The sequence below is a fragment of the Miniopterus natalensis genome, chromosome 22 (assembly GCF_054644295.1).
Source record: "Miniopterus natalensis isolate mMinNat1 chromosome 22, mMinNat1.hap1, whole genome shotgun sequence".
NCBI lineage: Eukaryota > Metazoa > Chordata > Mammalia > Chiroptera > Miniopteridae > Miniopterus > Miniopterus natalensis.
The window spans coordinates 5,514,007-5,535,284 of NC_142102.1; the positions used below are offsets into that span (position 1 = coordinate 5,514,007).

At 51.5% G+C, this 21,278-nt stretch overlaps 1 protein-coding gene and 1 long non-coding RNA gene across 4 annotated transcripts in view; one reads left to right on the plus strand and one right to left on the minus strand.

Moving 5' to 3' along the window:
- Positions 1 to 8,560: 8,560 nt before the first annotated feature.
- LOC107534473 (uncharacterized) lies at positions 8,561 to 20,770 on the minus strand. 3 transcript variants are annotated; one of them, XR_015716355.1, is made up of 6 exons: positions 20,690 to 20,770; positions 14,542 to 14,739; positions 11,830 to 11,976; positions 11,343 to 11,426; positions 10,113 to 10,217; positions 8,561 to 9,327 (listed from the first exon to the last, which is right to left on the minus strand). It is a non-coding gene; the product is annotated as an uncharacterized LOC107534473 (long non-coding RNA). The 3 variants fall into 3 exon arrangements; XR_015716354.1 differs by having other exon boundaries at positions 11,338 to 11,426; XR_001602948.2 differs by lacking the exon at positions 20,690 to 20,770 and adding an exon at positions 18,729 to 18,814 and having other exon boundaries at positions 11,338 to 11,426.
- Positions 20,771 to 20,948: 178 nt separating this feature from the next.
- Positions 20,949 to 21,278, plus strand: part of IREB2 (iron responsive element binding protein 2) — a 37,199-nt gene continuing 36,869 nt past the window's right edge. Inside the window, exon 1 of the mRNA XM_016209582.2 lies at positions 20,949 to 21,055. Coding sequence (XP_016065068.2) covers positions 21,037 to 21,055 — 19 coding nt within the window. The 5' untranslated portion in view covers positions 20,949 to 21,036. The remainder of the gene's footprint in view (positions 21,056 to 21,278) is intronic.

Genomic DNA, 21,278 nt, shown 5'->3' on the forward strand with positions numbered 1-21,278 from the left:
TGAGGACAAGGTCTCTAAATTGTTTCGTACTTTTGAATCCTCTGGCACCTGGAACAGTGCCTGGCACAAGAAGGAGCTCAATCAATGTTTGCTGCTTGACCCCTGAAATGGAAGAGCAAGCTTATCAGTAAAGGACAGGGTCTGTAAGGGGCTGGGAATCCTTCCAAGCCTAGTCAGAATCTCTTTAGAGTTAAAAAAAAAAAAAAAGCTCCTAATGCAGCCATCCCCATCAATCCCACCGCTCTAACACACTTGGCAGAGGTCAGAAAGTGAGTCCCACTGAACTCCTTCCTCCACTGGCCTAAACCCGCAAACCCAGCAGAATTGTCATCAGCTACGTTGTGCCACAGGTTTATGAATGTGCAGCCTCCTGTCCCCCACCCCTCGCCTGCCTCCCTCCCTATATTTCCCCTGAGATGTCAAGGGGAAGCCAAGGAGGAGTGGCAAGGGCTTGCACACTAACTTATCTCCCTGCAGGGAAATGTAAAATTTGCCCATAAATAAACCACTTTATGATGTAGCTTGAACATTAAATTTCATCGGCATAGAGCACGTGTTTCATTATTTCAGACGCTAACAGGGGCTTAACAAGGAAATTGTGGAATGCTGCTGTGGCCTGCAGAATTGCAGCAGCGAGACTGACAGTCTTAGAGAGATGCTCGACCTCGCCTTCCATAACTGGCAATGTGGCACTTTGTGCTGATTGAACGGGTGCGACGGAGGTGGCAGAGAGGCTCTAAGGGTGCCTCGAGTTGCTTCTATCTGCTGCAGCTGGAAAATTAAGTCCTGCAGACAAAGCAATTAGAACTGAGTCCAAAGTGAACATCAAGACGCCCCGCACGGGTGCTGAGTGAATTCTATGCAAAAGAGGCCAAGACTTGTGATCGTGGTTTCCCCATCCAGGAGCCTTTTTTCTTCCTTCCTTCCTTTCTCTCCTTTGCTTTCTTCCCCTTTTGTTCTTGGCTGTGCTCCAGAGAAACGCTTCTCAAATGTTCATGTGCATGGAACCACCTGGGAGCTTGTTAAAATGCGGGTCTGATTCAATTGGTCTGGAGCGGGGCTTAGTTCTAATAAGCACGGAGGTGATGCTGACACTGCTGGTCTGTGGGACCGTATTTTGCGTGGCCAAACTCTAGAACTGCACCGTCCAATGCGATAGCCACCAGCTGCACGTGGCAATTTAAATTTAAGTTTGTTAAAATTAAATGAAATAAAGAATTTAGTTATTTGGTAGGAGTAGCACAGTTCAAGTGCTCATAGCCACATGTGGCCAGGGGTTACCATACCGGACAGCACAGATAGAGAACATGTCCTGGTCACAGCAAGTTTCCTGGGACAGAGCTACTTTCCACGGAGCTGAAGGTGTTGGAACTATAACCCCCAATGTTCCCTGCCCCACTGGAATGGTCAAGAGCAGACAAAAATCTCCTTGGGAGCCAATGTGTAAGCATGATGCATCGATCTGTCCAGATGAGGTCCTCAGGTTCATATTGCATTTTACCTCTTCCTCAGAACTGAGAAGGGCTGGCTATAAAGATGATAAAACAAATCGAGGGGTGTGGCAGTGGTCAGGGAGGGCTTCCTGGAGGAAGCAACATTTGAATTGAGTCCTCAGTGGTAGTGATAAGGAAGTAGCCCCTGAAGATTGAAGGAAGGGCATTCTCCTGTAGGTGCATCTTGGTCAGTAATGACCACGGCTGTCATTTCTGGGAAGTTTTTGGGAAGTGTGGGAGACATGATTCAGAGCAGCAGGGCGGGTTACAATGTGGTCCCCCTCCCCTCCCCCTCTGTACTTGTTAGAGGGTCTGGAATGTGGAGGCAGCTTTCCAGGGGAAGGTGCAGGGAACCTGAGGCCCTTTGTCTGTCACGTCTACTTCTCTGAGCATCTTTGTTCCACCAGGAGGTGGACAGAAGAGAAATTGCCAGAGAGCTGAGCTGATTTGCACACACTGGGGCAAGGGCAATAAAGCATGAGACCTGTGGCCTCCTCTCAGACGGATCCTAACAGGCAAGTGCTGCCACAATTCTCAGCACACACTTCTTTAGCAGGGGAGGGAGGGAGGGTGGAGACATTTCCCAGGAATGCCTTTCATGTGGACCCAGAGCAATTCTGTGAGCCAGGATCTGGGGTGTTTTCCCGGGCCCAGTTGGTGAACATGTGGCCCACTGTAGCAGTCACCCTGAGAGGCATGGGGCCTGGGGACCAGGAAAGCCCTGCTTCTCCCAGAGTTCATGACCCAGCAGGGCTGGAAGGGACCGGAGGACTGAGTCACCTTGCTGTTTGGCTGGGGATGATTGCCCCCAGCTAAGCAGCGAGGGGCTGGCCTGGAGCTGAACCCAGACAGCCACATTTCTTGGGCAAGGACTCTGCAGTTCACATCAGAACCACGGCCTTGCATCTATAAACTCACACTCAAGGCTGATGCTGTCCATCCCAAATATTGGCCTAATCCTTCAACCACCCAGGAGATTTGGAGCTGGCTACAGGCGGACAGAGGCTGTTGAACGGGCCAGAACTGGATTCAAAGGCTGCCTCTGGCCCTTTCCAAGTGTGTGACTTTGAGCAAGTCTCCTTTCCTCTCTGAGCCTCAGTTTACTTCTCTGTACAAGAAGAAAAATACCAATTTTTCAGGGTCGTTCAGCATTTGGTACTCAGTAGACCTCCCCATTCCATACTTACTGGGTGACAGGCACTGGGCAAACCTCGAGGCTGGTGATGGTGACACAGCCCTTGTCTTCATGGAGTTGATTGTGTGGAGAAGAACACAGATAGTAATCAAAGATTTATATGAAAAAGTAAAATGACTGTGACAGATGTGACAAGGAGTTACAAGGCATAATGAGAATGTGGACTGAGGGGACTGACCAAGGACAAGGAGGATGACTTCCCTGAGGAGGTGACGCCTGAGCTGAGCACTCAGAAGTTATAGAGGGTAAGTATGCAAGTTAGGGAGAGAAGGACATGCTAGGCTCCCAGAACAGCACGTGCAAAGGTCCTGGGGCAAGGGAGTGCTTGGCAGTCCATAAGGGATAGAAAAAGGATCGGTGTGGCTGAATGGCAGAGTCAGGGGTCACATGGAGGGACCAGAGTGGAAAGACAGTTGATGTAAAACCATGCCTCTAACTCCTGGGGCCCTGTGTTGGCATGTGGAGGTCAAACCAACTGTAAGCACCTCTGCCTCAAGGAGCTTACACTCTAAGGAATCATGATGGTAACTGCTGACGTTTCCCTTCAACAGCCTTTGGTGCATCAAATCTATTACTGCATCTTGGGTCATGCCCTTTAAGAAGCCGAGACAGTGTCCAACTTGTCCAGCTGGAATTTCTGAAACCATTGACCTCCCTCACACACACATAGCCCATGTGTAGGGAACCGAGAATGGCTGGGTCCGGCTTCCCAAAGAGGTCCCGGGATGGTTCTGGGAGACTGAATCCAGCCTGACCTGAAATGTCCCTTCTCTGCAAAGTGCCCCGGCCTCTTTCTTGCAAGGAGAGCTGGAATGTCCCCGTGAATCACATCCGTTTCCTCAGAGTACACAAATGGTTTGCATTAGTGACCAGAGGGCTTTGCTGCTTTCATTCTTTCCAGATGAGGGAGGAACTCCAGGCCTAATTGGATGAGTGAGTGTGGTGATTGGTGCCTCCCATCCGCCCCACGGACCTTCCGCTGCAGCCAGAGCCAGGACCGCACTGACTGGGAGAGACTCAACCCCAGGACCCGAAACCCCATGGGGAGCAGGGAGCCCCGGGCCCAGCCGTAGATGTGTCTTTTTCTCACCTGAGGTGCGCTGGCTACTTTCCTGCCCCTTCAGTCCTGGGTGGTTACTGTAACAGGAATGAGTCTTAGTCCACAAGCTCTTCATGAATCTGTAACTGAACTCAATCTCCCTGATGAGCCAAGTACTAGCAGGTGGTAGAAATTTAATCTCAGTCCGTTTGGGGTTCCCCACCCTACTTTGTTGGGATTGAGCCTAAACTCTGGGGAGGCTGGCGGAGAGCCAAGGTGTGGGGTTTGGAATCTGATCCTCAAGGATCCTCATGGGTACTGTCTGCCAGGGCGGCCTGGTCTGGGCGATACAGGGGAAAAGTCAGAGAACAGACCTGGAGCCTGGCTGCCCGGGGCCACATTCCAGCCGGGCCTTTTACTGGGTACGTGATTTAACCTCTTACAGTCTCGGTTTCCTCCCCTGTAACGTGGAGATAAGAGAAGGGTGCCTTAGGGCCTTGTTGTGAGCACTGGATGAGTTAATGCATCTGAAGTGCTTTAGAACACGTTCTTGTGTGGGATCAATATTTATTCCTCTGTAGATGGGGCTTTGACAGGGTTACCCTGTCCCCAGTGGTCTGGCCCCTCTGGGTTCCCAGGACACCCGGTCCACCTCCAGGCCATACTTGAGCACACAGGACCTCAAAGCGGTGCCAGCATCAAGCTGCACCCCGAGAGCTTGGGGAAGGCTGTCTCAGACCCCGATGGCCTGGACACCATCGGCCCCCACTCCACACTGAGCACTTGACCTACAAGGGGGCAGAGCACAGACTCCTGCTGGGCCCCCAGCCCCAGGAGTCTTCATTCCCCTCTGCCCCTCTCTGGGAGCTGAGGGCCTCGCCCTGTTATGGGGAGAAGGGGAGACCTTGGTTCTTGTCTTCAATCAAGAGACAAAGTGTGGAAAAGAAAGCAAGAAGTTGTTGACCACAGCAAAAATATACTTAGGACAGTGAAACAAGGAGGGGCACAGAAGACCAACAGGAGAGCCTAGGCTGGGCTCCTTGGCTCACTGGGAAGTCAGAGAAAAGGGGGCCTTGGAGGCAGGTTCAGGGGATTAGCCCAGGACGAGCTGCCACTGCCCATTGCTCCCCTAGTTGCAAGTCTCATGGGGTCCCTTAGAGGTTAGGGGATAGGTGCCTGTGTGGGGAAGGGAATGACATGGGTGTGCTCCCTAGAGGGTGAGGGCATTGGGACAGTCAGGGGTTTTAAGGGCTGGGCATTTAGGGGAGGTCTTAGGGGTGGATAAATAGAATATTCTTCAGTTTTAGGCTGCTAGACCAAAATGAGATTTATTCTCTTAATTTGTCTGCCCTTGGGTATGGTTGGCAAATGGCACTAATTGGATTTCTGTTATCTGTCTCCATGAATTGGGTGATTTAAGCTATTGACCCTCAGGTTGGGGAGAAAAAATACAAACCATTTATGCTCAAGTGTCCTTGGTTTAGGGGAGATAGGATTTATTAAGTGGCCACAAAATGTTGCTTATCTGTCTCAATTTCCCTATTCCACTTGTCCTGGAATTTTCCTAGCTTCTTACCATGCTATAACACCCCCACATCCTCATGCCTCATCCCTTCAATATCTCCAGGGCCCTGGCATTTGTGACTCACAAACTAAAATGACTCTTTTGTCCTGTGGGGTCTGCTGTGTCATTTCTTCCACCAAATAACTGGGAAGGATCCTTTGACTGGTGGCATGGGATGGGTCAGGGGCAGAAGGAAATGTTGGGGATTGGGGCTCCTTTAAGATGCAAGTGTTTTAAAAAAATTTTTAAAAATATATCTTTATTGATTTCAGAGAGAAGAAGGAAGAGGGGGAGAGACAGAGAAACATCAATGATGAGAGAGTCATTGATCGGCTCCCTCCTATAGGCCCCCTGCTAGGGATCGAGCAGGCAACCAGGGCATTGCCCTGACCGGGAATCGAACCCTGATCTCCTGGATTCTAGGCTGAGGCTTAACCGCTGAGCCACGCCCAGCCAGGCAAGATGCAAATATTTTCTCCCCATGCTGAGCTGTTACCTTGCTGGGGACTCAGCTCTGGGCCAGTGTCTGGCCACAGGAATGGCAGCAATGGTGGTGGCCAGCTCTGTGCTGGACCCTGACACTGCAAATGGACCTATAAAATTCTCTAGGTCAAAGGCAGGAGCGCCTGAGAATCCCACTGTCAGTGTGTCAGGAACGGTCCCCTCAGCGCACTCAATTAGTGCAGCCAACCTTGGCCCCCAGGTGCACCGGGCACCCCGAGCCTCCTGCCAGCTGCTGGTACTGGCCTTGAGAAGTGCTTCCTGCTCACCAGCCACTCAGGCTGTTTCTGATTACACAGCAGGACTCACCCGGCAGAAAGAGGACCAGCTTTACACACCCTCTGGAGCCAGTTTCCATAGAGTCCCTCTGCTCTTCCTTTCCAGCCACACTGTCCTCTCACTGGATCCCAAACACACCAAGCTCCCAGCCACCCCAGGGCCTTCGCACTTGCTGTTCCTTCTGTCCAGACAGCACTTCCCCAGATAGCCACATGGCTGGCTCCTCACCTCCGCCAGGTCTTTGATCAGTTGTTATCCTACTAGTGAGGCCTTCCCTGATCACCCTGTTTTAAATTGTTAACCCACCTTCCCTGGTTTCTCGTTTTCTGAGGCATTTAGCCCTGCTGATCCTATACATTGTCTCTCTTCCTACTCCATGAGGGCAGGGGCTTTGTCTGTCTTGCTCAGTGCTTTCTGAAAAAAGGACAGGATGAAAGGGCCTTCATGGGAGCTGTCTTCCTTCTCCCCACTGTACACATAAGCAATAAAGCCCAGAGAGGTTAGGTGACTTGTCCAAGGCCACAGAGCTATTAAGACTCAGAATCTCGCCCAGACGGTGTGGCTCAGCGGTTGAGCATCGACCTAGGATCCAGGAGACTGAGATTCGATTCCCGGTCAGGGCACATGCCCGGGTTGCGGGCTCGATCCCCAGCAGGGGGCGTGCGGCAGGCAGCCGATCAGTGACTCTCTCATCATTGATGTTTCTCTCTCTCCCTCTCTCTGAAATCAATAAAAAAGACTAGGAATCTCTCCTGGTTAATTTGTAGTGAACTCGTTCCCCAAACACATCCTGCTCTTTCCAGCGTTGCCCCTATGAGCTCCCACTGCGCTGTCTGCCTCACAACTGCACTCACCAGTCAGCCTCACAATCAGCTGCTTGTGTCCTAGGCCTTGAACAACCCCAGGGCCGGGGCTGCCTCCCCATCTCAGCGTCTGCAGTGTGCACTGGCCGTGGGGAAGGGAGTGGCAGAAGGAAAACAGTAGCAAAGGCCTGTCTGCCTTGCAGGCTGTGAGGCTCAGCGGGGGTCGCAGCCCCACCCCAGCTGTCCTGTGTGCCCTCCACAGTATCCGTTTGTTCCTGAGAGCTCCAGGGAAGGAGGAAGGGCTCGGTGACTGATTACCAGACCCAGGAATGAATGGAGGAGTGGCTCTCCTCGACCTCTCTCTAGATTATACATTCCTACGGGCGGTATGTGGTGATTTCTAGCAGCCCCCTCAGTCCCTGCCTCCGGGTTTGTAAGAGGTGGTCAGCTCCATCTCAAGTTCAGTGCTGGATTTGCGGATGAGCTGTTCAATCGATCTTTCCTGCCCAAACCCCCTTTGTGCCCCACGGCCCCCACCCCCAGTGGCTGGCGGGGGCCCACATCAGATGGAGAGGAAGGTGAGGGGCTGCAAACAGACCTTCCTGGCTCAGTCCTCAGCTCCCCCAGAGCAGCAATGAGCAATTCAGGCGCCTGCTGGCTGACAGCTGAGATGGGGCTGCAACCCCGGCTGAGCCTCTCAGCCTGCATCTCACATAATGAGCCTCTGGAATCAGGAAAGTGATTAGGAGCCCCGCTGGGGAGGGACCACCTACAGGCTCCGGAGCCTTCGCTGCTTCTCCTCCCGGCTCCCAGGAGGTCGGGCTCGCCAGGAAGCCGCATTTAGATGAGAAAGGGGGAACACACAGGCTCCACAAGCAGGGCGGGGCTTGAGGTTGCTGAGATGGAGGTGGGGACAGTGGAGGGTGACTCTAGGGTAAGAGGAATTCTAGCATTTACCCAGGGGCCGGGATAGAGCAGCGCCTGGAGGGACCCGAGCAAAGTCCCATCTGCCGGCCTGGATGTGTTTACTGAGTTCCTGTTTTAAAGCCAAGGCTGGAGAGAACTCGGGTTTCATAGTCAAGCTGCCTCCTCTGCAGGTGAGACCACCAGGGTGGAGAGAGGGAAGGTGGGCTGCTTGGGTCATCAGGCTGAGAGGGGCTCAGCTGGGCCCAGGTCTTGGCTCGTGTCCTGATGTTGTCTGTTAGCCCACCCTGCCCTCCTACCCTGGTTAGAGCCAGCCCGGAATCCCGCCGGCTCTTTCTTTGTCTGAAGCACTGAGACATTTGGGGCCCAGCCCCTCATGGGTGCTGGGGTTGGGTTGGGGTGACCAGTGGGAGCCCAGTGGCTAGTTACTGTGCTGGGCATTCCACATCCTCTCACTTACTTCCTAGACTGTCCCTAGAAGGTGGTGGGATCTGTGTTCTTATTTGACAGATGAGGCAACTATGGTTCAGAGAGGTTGAGTCACGTGCCCAAGGTCATACAGCTAGAGGGCAGTGGAGCTGTGATCAGACAGCTTGCTGGGCTCAGGAGGACAACCCAGAACAGTGGAAGCAGCTGTCTCTACTGATTTGGAAGAACTTTGGGAACAAGAGCCAGGAAGAGACAGAAAATTACATAAGATCCTTAGTCATAGACTCTGCAGTTTATTTATTTATTTTAAATATGGTTTTATTGATTTTTAGAGAGAGAGAGGAAGAGGGAGAGAGAGAAACATCAATGATGAGAGAGTCATTGATCGGCTGCCTCCTGCACGCCCACTACTGGGGATTGAGCCTAAAACCTGGGCATGTGTCCTGACTGGGAGTCGAACCGTGATCTCTAGGTTCATAGGTTGACACTCAACCACTGAGCCACACTGGCTAGGCCAGACTCTGCAGTTTAGCAAGATCCCAGATATTGGTTCACATGTACTTACAGTTTGACCAGGGCACACCTGAGCTCCAGCCCTGGTCTGAGTGCAGGTGGGTTTGCGGGACAGACAGACACAGATGACGATTGGGAAGTGGGCCGCGTGGTTCCCAATGTAGGCAAGGGCTGTCCTCAGTTCCTCATGATAAATGCAAGCCATTTCCAGAAAATGTCACCAAGAAAAGTAATGGCTTTGCCGAGCCTGCAAACATGCCCACCTAGATGTTGTGCATAAAGTAGATTTAAAGGCAATGAGACAGACAACAAACAGGCATTTTTCATACTCCACAGGAGGCAGCCAGAGCCCCTGAGAGGCAGGCAGGCTCCAACCCTCTGTGAGGCGGAGCTGATTTAAGAAAAAGCAGCTCAGGGTGGCTGCAAGCAAGTGAAAAAGCTGCAGAGGGGGTCCTGAGATGACAGAGCTGCTGAGACAGGAGGCTCGACCTGGGACCCATCATCGCACCTGCCCAGGTGACCTGGGCTTCTCCTTCTTTCCAGGGAGACCGGCATTGATGAGTTCCAGGAGGAGATGGCCGCAGATGCTAAGGCAGAATTTAAAAAGGCTTTACCTTCACAACAGCGGAGAGGACTTCCCTCCCCACCTCCCTGCTGGCTTCTTGGTGCTTGAGCTTCTACCAGACTAGCCTCTCCATTCCTTCGGTAATAGCTGGTGCTTAATATTTCGTGAAAATTTATGTGTGCCCTGCTCTGGGCTCCGTACCTTGTAGGTACATTTTTCATTTAATCCTTTCAGTGCTTTCATGAGGTAGGTGCTACTATCTTAGATTTTCACTGATATTTAGGTATTTACTAAATACTACTAGGTATTGACTATTCTACAGATGGACCACTGAGACTAGAAACTAAGCAACTTTTCAACAGTCAGCTGCAAATGTGGCAATGAAGAGCCCAGACCTCCTGCTCCAGGCCCTCCCCACACCTCAGGATTTTAACACTATCATGTGCCATAGGGACAGGTGAGCTAACATATATTGGGTGTCAATTAAATGCTGGCACTCCCCTCGTGTCTCTGTTACTCCCAGTGTGGTCCTCGACCAGCAGCTTCACTTGCAAGCTTGTTGTGCAAGAATCTCAGCTTCACCCAGATTTACAAACTGCACTTTTAACAAGGTCCCCCAGGATCCGCGTGCACATTATTGTTTGAGAAACGCCTGGTTATAAGTGCTTTTTCCCATAATGCTTCAAACCCCCCTCACATGAGGTGCATGGCTGCTTTCAGACCCTCTCTGGGGAGCTGGGTGTTAGGAACCCTGTGGGAGTCACCAGGTTCTAGAGGGACACCAGGGACTGAGAAAGAAATGTGTACCTCCGTGGCTGTTGCCATCGTAAACAGGTCAGCTTGGAAATCAGCCTTCCCGAGGTGAAGTTCTGTCTGCATTTTTCCCTGCGGATCCTGGGGAGCAGACAGCTCCTGCGGGGACCAGCAAGAAAGAGCTTTAAGAAAGCATTCCTGCGTCTCACCTGCCCTGGGCCTTGGCAGCCTTCCCTGGGTGAGGGTGACAGTCTGCCTGCCTCCCTTGCAGGTGCACTTTAAGGACTGTCAGGATGGGAAATGATTTCACAAGCCTCAGTGCAATCCTTATTCTCAGGTAGGCCAAGTGGTGCCCCCTCTGCCCTGCCAAAGCCTCACTGCAAGACCACTCCCAGTGACCCTGCCCCTCCCATTGGCCCTCGGCTCCTCACTCTAACCTGGGGGCACCTGGGGGCCCACTGAGCTGTCTTGATACCAGTACCAGAACAGAGTCCTGCCAATTTATGATCCGGCCCTTTCTCACAAACATGGTACTTTCAAGGCCTTTGATGACCATGCCTTATGTCATTTGTGGTCCCTGAATCTCAGACTGGATTCCAAAGGGATCTGAGAGCTCAGTGTTACCTATGTTTACAAGCTCAGGGCCATCTGGCTGGCGTGGCTCAGTGGTTGAGCATCGACCTAGGATCCAGGAGATCAAGGTTCCATTCCTGGTCAGGGCACATGTCTGGCTTTTGGGCTCGATCCCCAGCAGGGTGCATGCAGGAGGCAGCCAATTAAGGACTCTCATCATTGATGCTTCTCTCTCCCTCTCCCTACCTATCTCTGAAATCAATAAATCACAGCTCCACTATTTATTATCTACATGTTCCTGGGTGAATTTCCTCACCTCTCTGTGACTCAGTTTCCTCATTTGCAAAGTAGGAATAATAATAGTCCTTACTTTACGGGATTACTGGGACTATTAAATAAAATACTAGTTAAATACTCCGTGAGTGCCAACATTTAGTTGACACCCAATATATGTTAGGTAACCTGTCACCTATGGAACCTGATACTTTTCAAAGTCCTGGCCTGTGCTGGTCCTCACAGTAACCCTGAGAGGTCTTTGTGGGCAGGAGTGGAAGCTTGGCTTCCTGCTGTGTTTTCTTAAGTTCCTGAAAGCTGGGACTCTGGAGGGACCAGGTGCATGACTGAGACAGAGCAGGTGAAAATGGAGGGTCTGATAGGCCCGGGGCAGGCGATGGTCCCAGCACAGATGGCTCCGAAACAAGCTGACCTTACCACCTGCCGCGACCTTGCTGGGCCAACTCTGGTTTCCCCCCTGGCGGGCTGAGATGCAGGCCATCACGCATCGGCCCTGCCAACCTGGAGAAGCAGAGGGTGTGTGTTGGGGGAGGTCCCAGAGCTACTGCTTAGGCCCCTCATTTCACACCTGCCCACACGCAGAGCCTTGTGGAAGGAGGACCTCCAGGTTCAGCATTATTCCTTTGCCAAGACATCCACAGGGGCCCAGGGGGCTGCTTCAGACCACACTTACAGAGGCCCCTGGGAAGGTCTTTCATTACAGCAGTGAATTTGATGACTGCTTGGTTTTAAGAGCGGTTTGTGTTTCACTGGCTACGGTGAATTGCTGTAAGTTAGCTATTAAGCAATTCATCAGCTTTTAAACCTCAGTATGATGTTTGTGGTCAAATACGACTGTCCTCATAGACCGAGTGACTCCCAACCTTTCCCCCTCAGACACACAGGGTGGATGGTGTTTACTCACATGCTCGGTCCACTCCCAGGGGAAGAGACCCCTCAGATTGGCAGAAATTTTAAAGAACAGCAGTATGAAGTGTTGGGAAGCACTTTTATCCATTGTGAGGAAGACTATAAGCTGATAAAAACCGAATACATGACAATTGGGCAGCGCCTGAAGAAATGGAACATGGAATTTCAGTTGTATTCCTTATAAACCTGCAATTCCAGCTCTCCATATGTGCCTAGTCAGGTTCAGCATGTACACAGGAAACACTCTGCAGATACTCACCACAAAATGTTGGTAATCACACAAAGCTGGAAACAGCTCAGGTGTCCAGTGACAGGAGATTGGTTCAGCCAAGAATAGTATAGTCAGAAAATGGACCATTTCACAGCACTTAAAAGGAAATGAATTAAGCCCTGGCCCATGTGGCTCAGTTGGCTAGAGTGTCCTTCCATGAACCAAACGGTCTCGGGTTCACTTCCCGGTCAGGGTGCATACCTGGGTTGCAGGTTTGATCCCCAGGATCCAGGGTCAGGGTGTACACGGATAGCCGATCAATGTTTCTCTCTCTCTTCCCTTCCTCTCTCTCTCTCGTCAATGAAGAACATATCCTTGGGTGAGGTTTTTAAAAAAAGGAATTAAGTAAAGCAACATGCATTCATTGGTTGCTTCTTTTATGTGCCCTGACCAGGGATCGAACCCGCAACCTTGGTGTATCAGGACAATGCTCTAACCAACTGAGCTACCTGGCCAGGGCTGTAGTAAAGCTCTGTCTTTGCAGATTCCAGCAATTTGTGGAGCAAACACAGAGACATTTTAGCCAAACATCCAAAGGTCATATATGTAACAAGATCATTAAAGTGAAAATAATAAAAACCCAGTTATGATGCCCTTCTGGCTGACGGATTGTGTCAGCTCCAGTGAGACTTAAATCCGGCCTCTTGAGTCCACAGTATGGGCCCTGTGGTCCATGAGAACTGAGAGTTTGCAGGGACTGTAGGGAGACAGCGAGACTGTACGGGGACCATGTCTAAGTCTCAAAGCCTGTGTCACCTTGAGCAGGAGGCTTGACTGTCTGTGCCTCATTTTCCCACCCTCATAGGTGCACCCCCACCCGGCCCAGTTCCTACAATGAAATGGCAGCTCTCATCCACTCTCTCTCACCACTAACTCTGCCGAATCTGGTTTTCATTCCAGTCATCTTTCAGGGCCTCCGAGCAAGTTCCGGCGCCCTGTTTCTCTCAACAAAGATAACTACTTCCACCTGCCTCTGTAATTCGTTCCTGGGACAAGGAAAGCCCCCTGACAGGGCAGGACTGCCTTGCATGTGTTGGGTAAGTGCTTGAAATATGGGCCTCTTCCCTCCCCCATTCCCCCCACCTCTCCCAGGGCTGGGGGCTGAATGCTCCCAGTGCCACATGGTGGGGGGTGCTCTCCTTGTGCCTCTCGCTGCCTCTGATGAGCAATGAAGGACTGGGGTCTAGACAGTGTTGGGCTGTTTCCTGCTCCGTCTCCCACTCAGGCCATGGAAGTCAGCACCCACTCACTGCACAGAGGCCCAGAGATGGGAACGTTCTCCATGTCGCACAGCAGCTGATGGTAGACTGGGACGCAAGTCCCCGAGGTCTCAATCCTGGTCCAGCAAGTCCGATCAAGGGAGGCAGAAGAGAATGGGCTGTGGGCTCAGGCCCACCTGGCTCACTGTGTGTCCTCTGTATCCTCACTCCTGAAGTGGAGACAGTAAGAACCACCTCGAGGCATCCAACTGGAGAGAAGCCCAGGAATTGAGGTGGAGCCTCACTTGTGAAAGGAGAGAGTCTGAATCAGAACTGCCCTGGGGGTCACAAGGAAGTTATCCCTCAGTAATGCTGGCTTTTAAAAAAACTATCCTGTGCCCGGCCGGGCATGGCTCAGGGGTTGAGCATCAACCTAGGATCCGAGAGATCGGGGTTTGGTTCCCGGTCAGGGCACATGCCCGGGTTGCGGGCTCGATCCCCAGTCAGGGGGCGAGCAGGAGGCAGCCGATCAATGACTCTCTCATCATTGATGTTTCTATCTATCTCTCCCTCTCCTTTCCTCTCTCTGAAATCAATAAAGATATATTTACAAAACAAAACAAAACAAAACAAAACAAAACAAAACAAAACAAAACAAAACAAAACAAAACAAAACAAAACAAAACACTATCCTGCGATTGCCCTGGCCAGTTTGGCTTAGTGGTTAGAGCGTCGGCCTGAGGACTGAAGGGTCCTAGGTTCGATTCCAACCAAGGGCACATACCTCGGTTGCAGGCTCGACCCCTGGCCCCAGTCAGGGCTCGTGCGAGAGAAACCAGAGTTTCTCTCTGTCTCCCTCTCTCTCCCTTCCACTCTCTCTGAAAAGCAATGGGGAAAAAATATCCTCAGGTAAGGATTAAAAAAAACCCCAAAACTATCCTGTGATGGGTAAAGATAAAAAATCCTGATAACAGAGGGATCTCACAGGGTGTGGGGAAGCAGGAGCCTCCAGTGGTGTGGGCTCTGCGGGGATGGGGACAGTTTGACAAAATTCATCAAAATGAGCGATGTGCACCCTTTGCGGCCAGCAATGACACCAGCTGTGGGCTGTGGCCACTCTGGGTCCACCCTGGGTCCAATCAGCGGGGCCTGTGGATAAAACAAGCCTCACCCACTTGGGTTCACTTGGGATGGGTTGGAGGTCTGGGTGATACAACCTGATGAGCATTTTCAGTACCTTGCGGGGAAGAGTTTGGTGCCACTAGAGTTGAGGGCAGGGCTGGGGAGCAGCTCCTGGCCACAAGGGCTACCTTCAGTGCCGGGCTTGGAGTCCGGTGGATGTCACATTCATTGCAGCTCTGCCACCTACTAGCTGTTGGGTCTAATAGAGGTCAGGTTGCTTCTTGGAGCTCCTAGTCACTGAAGACGACACCACCTGCCATGAGGAAGGATGCCAGGGTTAAATGAAGTCCACCCAGTGCGCGGTCAGTAACCGGCCCAGGTGTTCTCTTCTCCCCTTTATCTATTATTGCTCTTCCTGTCTTGGTCCCTTCACCTCTTCCCTGGCCCTTTGCGGAGAGGAGAGTTAGCATGACTGAGTCCATCTTGAATTTGAGAGTTAGCATAACTCTGCTCTCCATACCCTTTGTAGTGGAAGCCAACACAGCCTACATCACACCTCAGCAGCCTGTAGGAGCAAACTTCAGACCGACCTGAACCCAGGAGGCAATTGCTCACATCTTCCCCTGAAGCTCCAGCCTGTCTGCCAGGCAGCCCTCCCTCCCTCTCTCCCCCTCTCTCCTCCCCCGTGGTCTGAATGCCTGGTACCCAAGTTGACTTGATCCCATCTTAGCCCCCTGGATTTCCCCCACTTCCTGCCTTGGCAGCCCCAGCCACCTCTCAGTGTGGTTTTGGTTTAGCTCACACCTCTAGGTCTGGCCTCCTTTCCCTGCCTGTGCAACCTCCCCGACCACACACCTTAGCAGAGGAGGGGAAAATTCAGACACTGTCTCCACTACTTATATCAACAGCAGTGTGCTTTTTCAAAAACCTTTTATTTTAGAATAATTATAGACTCACGGAAAGTTGCAAAAGTAATACAGAGAGGTTCTTTGTACCCAGCTTCCTCCTGGGGTGACATTTTACATAACAGCCGCACACTTTCCAAGTGTGTGTTTGGTGCTTGTAAACATATGGGCTGGGCTCTAGTGTAAAGAGATTTGGAGGTTTGAACCCTGTCATTGCAAACCTTCTGCCCAGCTCCCTGAAAGGTCTGGTCTTCCCGTTTTCCAGGGCCTTGTTCACTCATTGCTTCTGCCCAGAAAGAATTCCTCATCAGCCAGGGACTCAGGCAAGTCTAAGCCACGTGGAATTTACTGGGGGGGAAAATTGGGCTGCAACCACATTGACGGGAAGGCTGGGGAACAGGGCCAGAGCCTAGACAAGGACCAGGGCATCCAGATCCTTTGGCCAGCCCCGTGGGGTGCTGCCCTGATAAGGAACCCGCTGTTTGTTTTTTAAAAGTATGTTTTCATTGATTTTTTAGAGATAGAGAGGGTGAGGGAGAGAGGGAAACACTGATGAGAGAACCACAGATTGGCTGCCTCTTGCACGCCCCCTACTGGGGATCGAGCCAACAACCTCAGCACGTGCCCTGACCTGGAATTGAACCAGCGACCTCTCTGTGCATGAGACAACCTTCAACCAGCTGAACCACACTGGCCAGGGCCCCAGTGCTTTTTGTTTGTTTGTTTCATTTTCCTGTCCTTTGTCATCTCTTTTTGAAGCTTTCCCTCATCCGGCCACCAGGATGGCTTTCTCTTCCTCTGTCCCCTACCAACAGCCCTTCCCAGCTGGACTGTTAGTTTCCTGGGGGCCAAGTTCTCAGGTCTGTATCATCCATAATAGTCACTCACCATAGGAAACCAAGAAGGCTTGTAAGTAAATCACTGCTGGTGCCAGAGGCAGTTCATTTATTTTACCAAATTCTTTGATGTTCATTCATCACCAAAATGAGGGGGAAACCGCCTCCTTTCATTTTTTTTGCTCCCCCGCTTAATGGAAGTGTTAGAGCAGCCAGTGAGTGAATTTGGCTTTTAAAATCACTGACAAAGCTTTTAAAGAGCCCATGAACTTGCAAATAACAGCCACAGAAGGTTGCAATTAGCATGAAGTGGGGGGAAAAAAAAAGTCACTCGACCTCTAGGTGCCCTTCTTTAAAAAGTGGGATCACAGGAGTGGCCATCTGCCTGCTCACAGAGTATGTGTCAGGGATGAGACCCGGGGTGCAAGGTGCTTGGAGCACTTGGGATGTGAGGAGGAAAAGCTCTTTGAATACAAGCTGCTATAACAAGGATGGTTCTGGCCAAAGATCCCGTTATATCTAAACGCCCTCTGGTGAGCAAACTGTACATAATGCGTTTCGAATTAATTGGGCTCCCAGCCTCTCAGGAGCCTGGGAGTTGCCAATTGCAGTGGTTTTGCTTTTGCTATGACACCATGAACATACTGTCCTCTTGGGGATGCCCCACCATCTTTTTGATCCTTCTTGGCTGTCCCAGCGCAGGGACTTGGTTCCCTTACAGAAGTGGGACACTCCACATTGATGGCTGCTCTGGCTGAATGTGCCTTAGGACAGGGGCGTGAGCTGCGCTGGCAGAGTCCAGGGTGGTAAGAAATGGGGGGAGGAAGTAGGAATCACAGTGGGGACGTGTTTCTGAACACTGGCTCGGCCCCTTCCTGTCACTGGAAATCAGCATTTTCAGTGCTGCTGAGCACAGTTTGGGGAACATCATCGTCTCTGTCCTTAGATCTCTGGAGGGCAGGTAAATGGACACAGGAGGTGACTTATTCTGTTTGCTCTCAGAAAGGAAAGCTGGGACTGGTTTCAACTCAACAGAAAACTTCCTGGTCAGACTGTCCCGTGTTGAACAGGCACCTCTGGAAGTCGGGAGAGGCCTGTCACCAGACACTGAACCTGTGCTGGTCAGGGTCTTTGTTGTCGACATCTGAATCTACTCCAGTTAGTGGTTTTTTATTTAAAATTTTATTTTAATCCTCACCTGAGTGAAGATGTTTTTTTCCATTGATTTTTAGAGAGAGTGGATGGGGGGGGGAAACATTGATAAGACAGAGACACATCAATTGGCTGCTTCCTACACATGGGGACTGAACTCGTGACCTAGGTATGTGACCTTGACTGGGAATCAAACCCAAGACCCCCTGGTGCGTAGGCCGACGCTCTGACCACTGAGACACACCGGCCAGGGCACAAACATTATTTTAAAATACACTCAGTTTTACACATCACTTTCTCTAAGAAGCTTCTTTGATTTCCACCAAGTGGGGTTCATCTGTGCTTTAAAGTCCATGGGAATAATTCACAGGGTCCTGGATGTATGTCCATACAGGATACAGCCTGATGGTTGGCAGAATAACCCCCCACCCCCACGATGTCCACATCCTAGTCTCTGGAACCTGTGAATATGTTCTGTATGTGGCAAGAGGGAACTGAGGCTGCAGATCCTTGGACTTTGAAGTGGGAGATTATCCTGGATTATCTGTTTGGCCCAACGTAATCACAAATCTCCTTATAAGTGAAAGTTGGAGGCAGGACGGTCAGAAAGACATGGATGACCAAAGCAGATGTCTGTGTAATACCAGTGCTACTTTGAGGATGCGAGGGAGCCACACGCTGAGGAATGAGGGAAGCCTCTAAAAGCTTGAAAAGGCAAGGGCCTCGCTTCTCCCCTACAGCCATCAGCAGCAGTGTAGCCCTTTTGGCACCTTTTACCCAGTAACATCCATTTCAGACTTCTGACCTCCACAACTCTAAGATAATAACTGTGTTGTTTAAAGCCACTAAGCGTGTGGTAATTTGTTATAGCCATGTTATAGCCACTATTGGAAACTAATACAGCTGCCTCCCACTAAGATCGTTTCTCTGACTCTTTGGACACATGGTTGTCTGTTTTTTAGTGTTGTCCCTTACCCTAGATTAAGGAACAGACCTGGAGCCTTCCTAATGTCTGTGTCTCCAGCCCCTAGTACAGGGCCTGATTGAGATGAGCCATCACAGTAACAGGATGACTTTAACATGTGAACGGGTGGGGTGGGGGGGGCACAATTCAACTAACAGTACTTCTGAAATTTATGTTTCTATGTCATTTTACTGATGGTGAATCTTTTCCTCTTAGGAAAGGAAATATGAGTCTTTTCTATTTCTCTTCTATCTTATCACAGTTCCAGGCATATTCTTCTGCACTGCAAGCCTGCACTGACCTTCTTAATCTCACTTGCTGGCAACAAACTGGGATTTCACGTGAGTTTCTGAGAACTTTTCAAGTGTGGCCTATTCTTATCTGCTAAAAGGAAAAACCTCTTAGCTGCATTCCACTTGACCAGATGGGCAGAACGCACGGTTACCAGCTCTGGGTGTACAATGGTTCCCTTTGACTTCATGTGTTGAGGGTCAGCAGCCAACTCCTCTCACTTCACCTAGGACCAGGCTCGGCAGTGGCTCCTGTGGAATGGCAGGTGTACTTGTTTATTAAGGTTCTGATTTTTTTAAGATACGGTATTTGGAAACTGTCCTTGTTTACTGTGGTTTTGATTTTTTTAAGATATGGTATTTGGGAACTATCAATACCAATTAGGGTTGCCTTGTGTAGAATTAAAACAGGCTGGAAGAACATGGCAGCACTCAGGGTTTAGCCACTGAGAGGCCATGCTGAGATTTAGAAAGGTGTAGGTGCCTCCACCCACCCCTCGTGATACCTGAGACGTCTAACCACAAAGCTGTGGACGGGTAAGAATGTGGGCTCTAGAGTCCCACAAACTCCAGCTTGAAACCCTGCTCCAGTTTTATTTTTCAATTCTCACCTGAGGATATTTTTTCCATTGCTTTTCAGAGAGTGGAAGGGAGAGAGATGATAGAGAGAGAGAAACATCGATGTGAGAAAGATATATCAATTAGTCATCTCCTGCACATGCCCAGTCCAGGGCCAGGGATAGAGCCTGCAATTGACATACTGCCCTTGGCCAGAATCCAACCGGGGACCCTTCACTACTAGGCAGATGCTCTAACTACTGAACCAGACCCCCTAGGGCTCCAATTTTAGATTAAGAGATGGCTCACTTACCAACGAGGGAATTCCCCTGCCTCCAGATATGAGGCACTAAAAAGGACACAGCATCATTTATGTAGCATTCTGCCAAAAACAGACAATCTAAATTTAATCATGAAGAAACAATCAGGCAAGCCCAAATTAAAGGGCATGCTGCAGCTGGGCTGGTGTGGCTAGGTTGAGCAATTTTTTGTTCTATGCACCAAGTTCTATTCCCAGTCAGGGCACATGCCCAGGTTGCAGGCTTGATCACCAGTAGGGGGCGTGCAGGAGGCAGCCAATCAATCTTTCTCATGGATGTTTCTCTCTCCCTCTTCCTCTCTCTAAAAAAAAAAAAAAAAAAAAAAAAATCAATAACAACATTTTTTTTTTAAGGGCATGCTGCAAATCAACAGGTTGGTACTCTTCAAACATGTCAATGTCATTAAAGAAAATGAAGGGCAGAGGAATTGTTCCAGATTATAAAGAGACTAACGAGACAAGACAGCCAATGCGTTGATCGACCCTGAATTAGATTCTGGATTGGGCGGAAAGTTTCTACAAAGGACAATATTGGCGAAACTGGCAAAAACTGAATATGTATTATAAGTTTGATACTATTACTGTAGCAATGTTAAGTTTCCCGAATTTGATCATCACACCATGGTTATGTAAGAGATTTTCACGTTCTTAGGGATAACATGGTGAAGAATTTAAGGCTGAAGGAGCAGGGACCTGGGGAGAGGAGGTGCAAGGCCAGAGCCCCGGGTGCATTCAGCACCCGGTGCACTAAGCTGGGCAGAGAGGAGCAGGCCTGCAGAGGGGACTGAGGTGGCGCGCCCTTAGGGGCAGGGACAGAACACCAATGGTCTGCGGTCACAGAAGCCGATGTAAGGGTATTTCTCAACAAGGGGACAGCGAGTGGAGTAAGGACCGGGATGGGAGGGAGGCGGTCGGGAGGGCAGGGGGCAAGGGGAGGGGGAGCACGCGGGAGATGAAGCGGGCGGGGGGGGACCGGGGAGCCAGCCAGCGGGGGGACTGAGACAGAAGCCCGGTGACCCGACCCCGGGAAAGAGCAGGCAGCGGAGACACACAGGCTGCAGCAGCGCAGGGGGTGCGCTGGGTCCAGCGAGCCGAGGCCCCCTGCAAGCCCACCCGCCGCCATCGCGTCCCGGGCACGCGCGTGGAGGCCAAGCAGCACAAGCGAACCCGGGCCATCACCAAGGGAAGCGAAGAGACCCGCCCCCGCCCCACCCACCCCGCCGCGCACACCCCACCCACCTCAGAGCCCCCACGGGAACCCCGGCGCAGCATCGAGTAACGGATCGCGAAGCGGGCCACGCTGAGGCCGCCCACCACACGCCTCCCGGCGCGAGGATCGCGCGAGAACCGCCGGTCCTCTAGCTCCGCCCCCGCTCTTTCTTTGTTTCCTTGTCTGGAGATTTCGCGAGAGCTGGGCGGTAAATCTCGCGATCACGGGTTCGGGCCGGCTCTGCGGCTCTCGCGGTGTTTGCGCGAGACTGCGCCCTTCCTTCCTCCCGGCTAGGCGGCCGCTTTCCTCTCCTTCCCCGCCCGGTCTCCCCTCCTTCCCCGCGGCCCATCTCCGCGGGCTAATATGGTCTCCGGCCATGGACGCCCCAAGTGCAGGTCAGTTCCGTCTGCCGCCTGGGGTTTGGCAGCTGCAGGAGCTCAGCCCGGCGCCGGGTCCCTGCTTCTCTGTTCTGGAGTCGACTGGCCGGCGCGCGGGCCTTGGGCTCGGGTCGCTTCCCGGGCCTGCCCTCCGGGCCCACCCCCGCCCGGGCCCCTCCGGCCCCGAGCCCCGTTAGGGTCTGGGAGGCCCGTCGGTTCCACAGTAGGGCGGGGGCAGGGT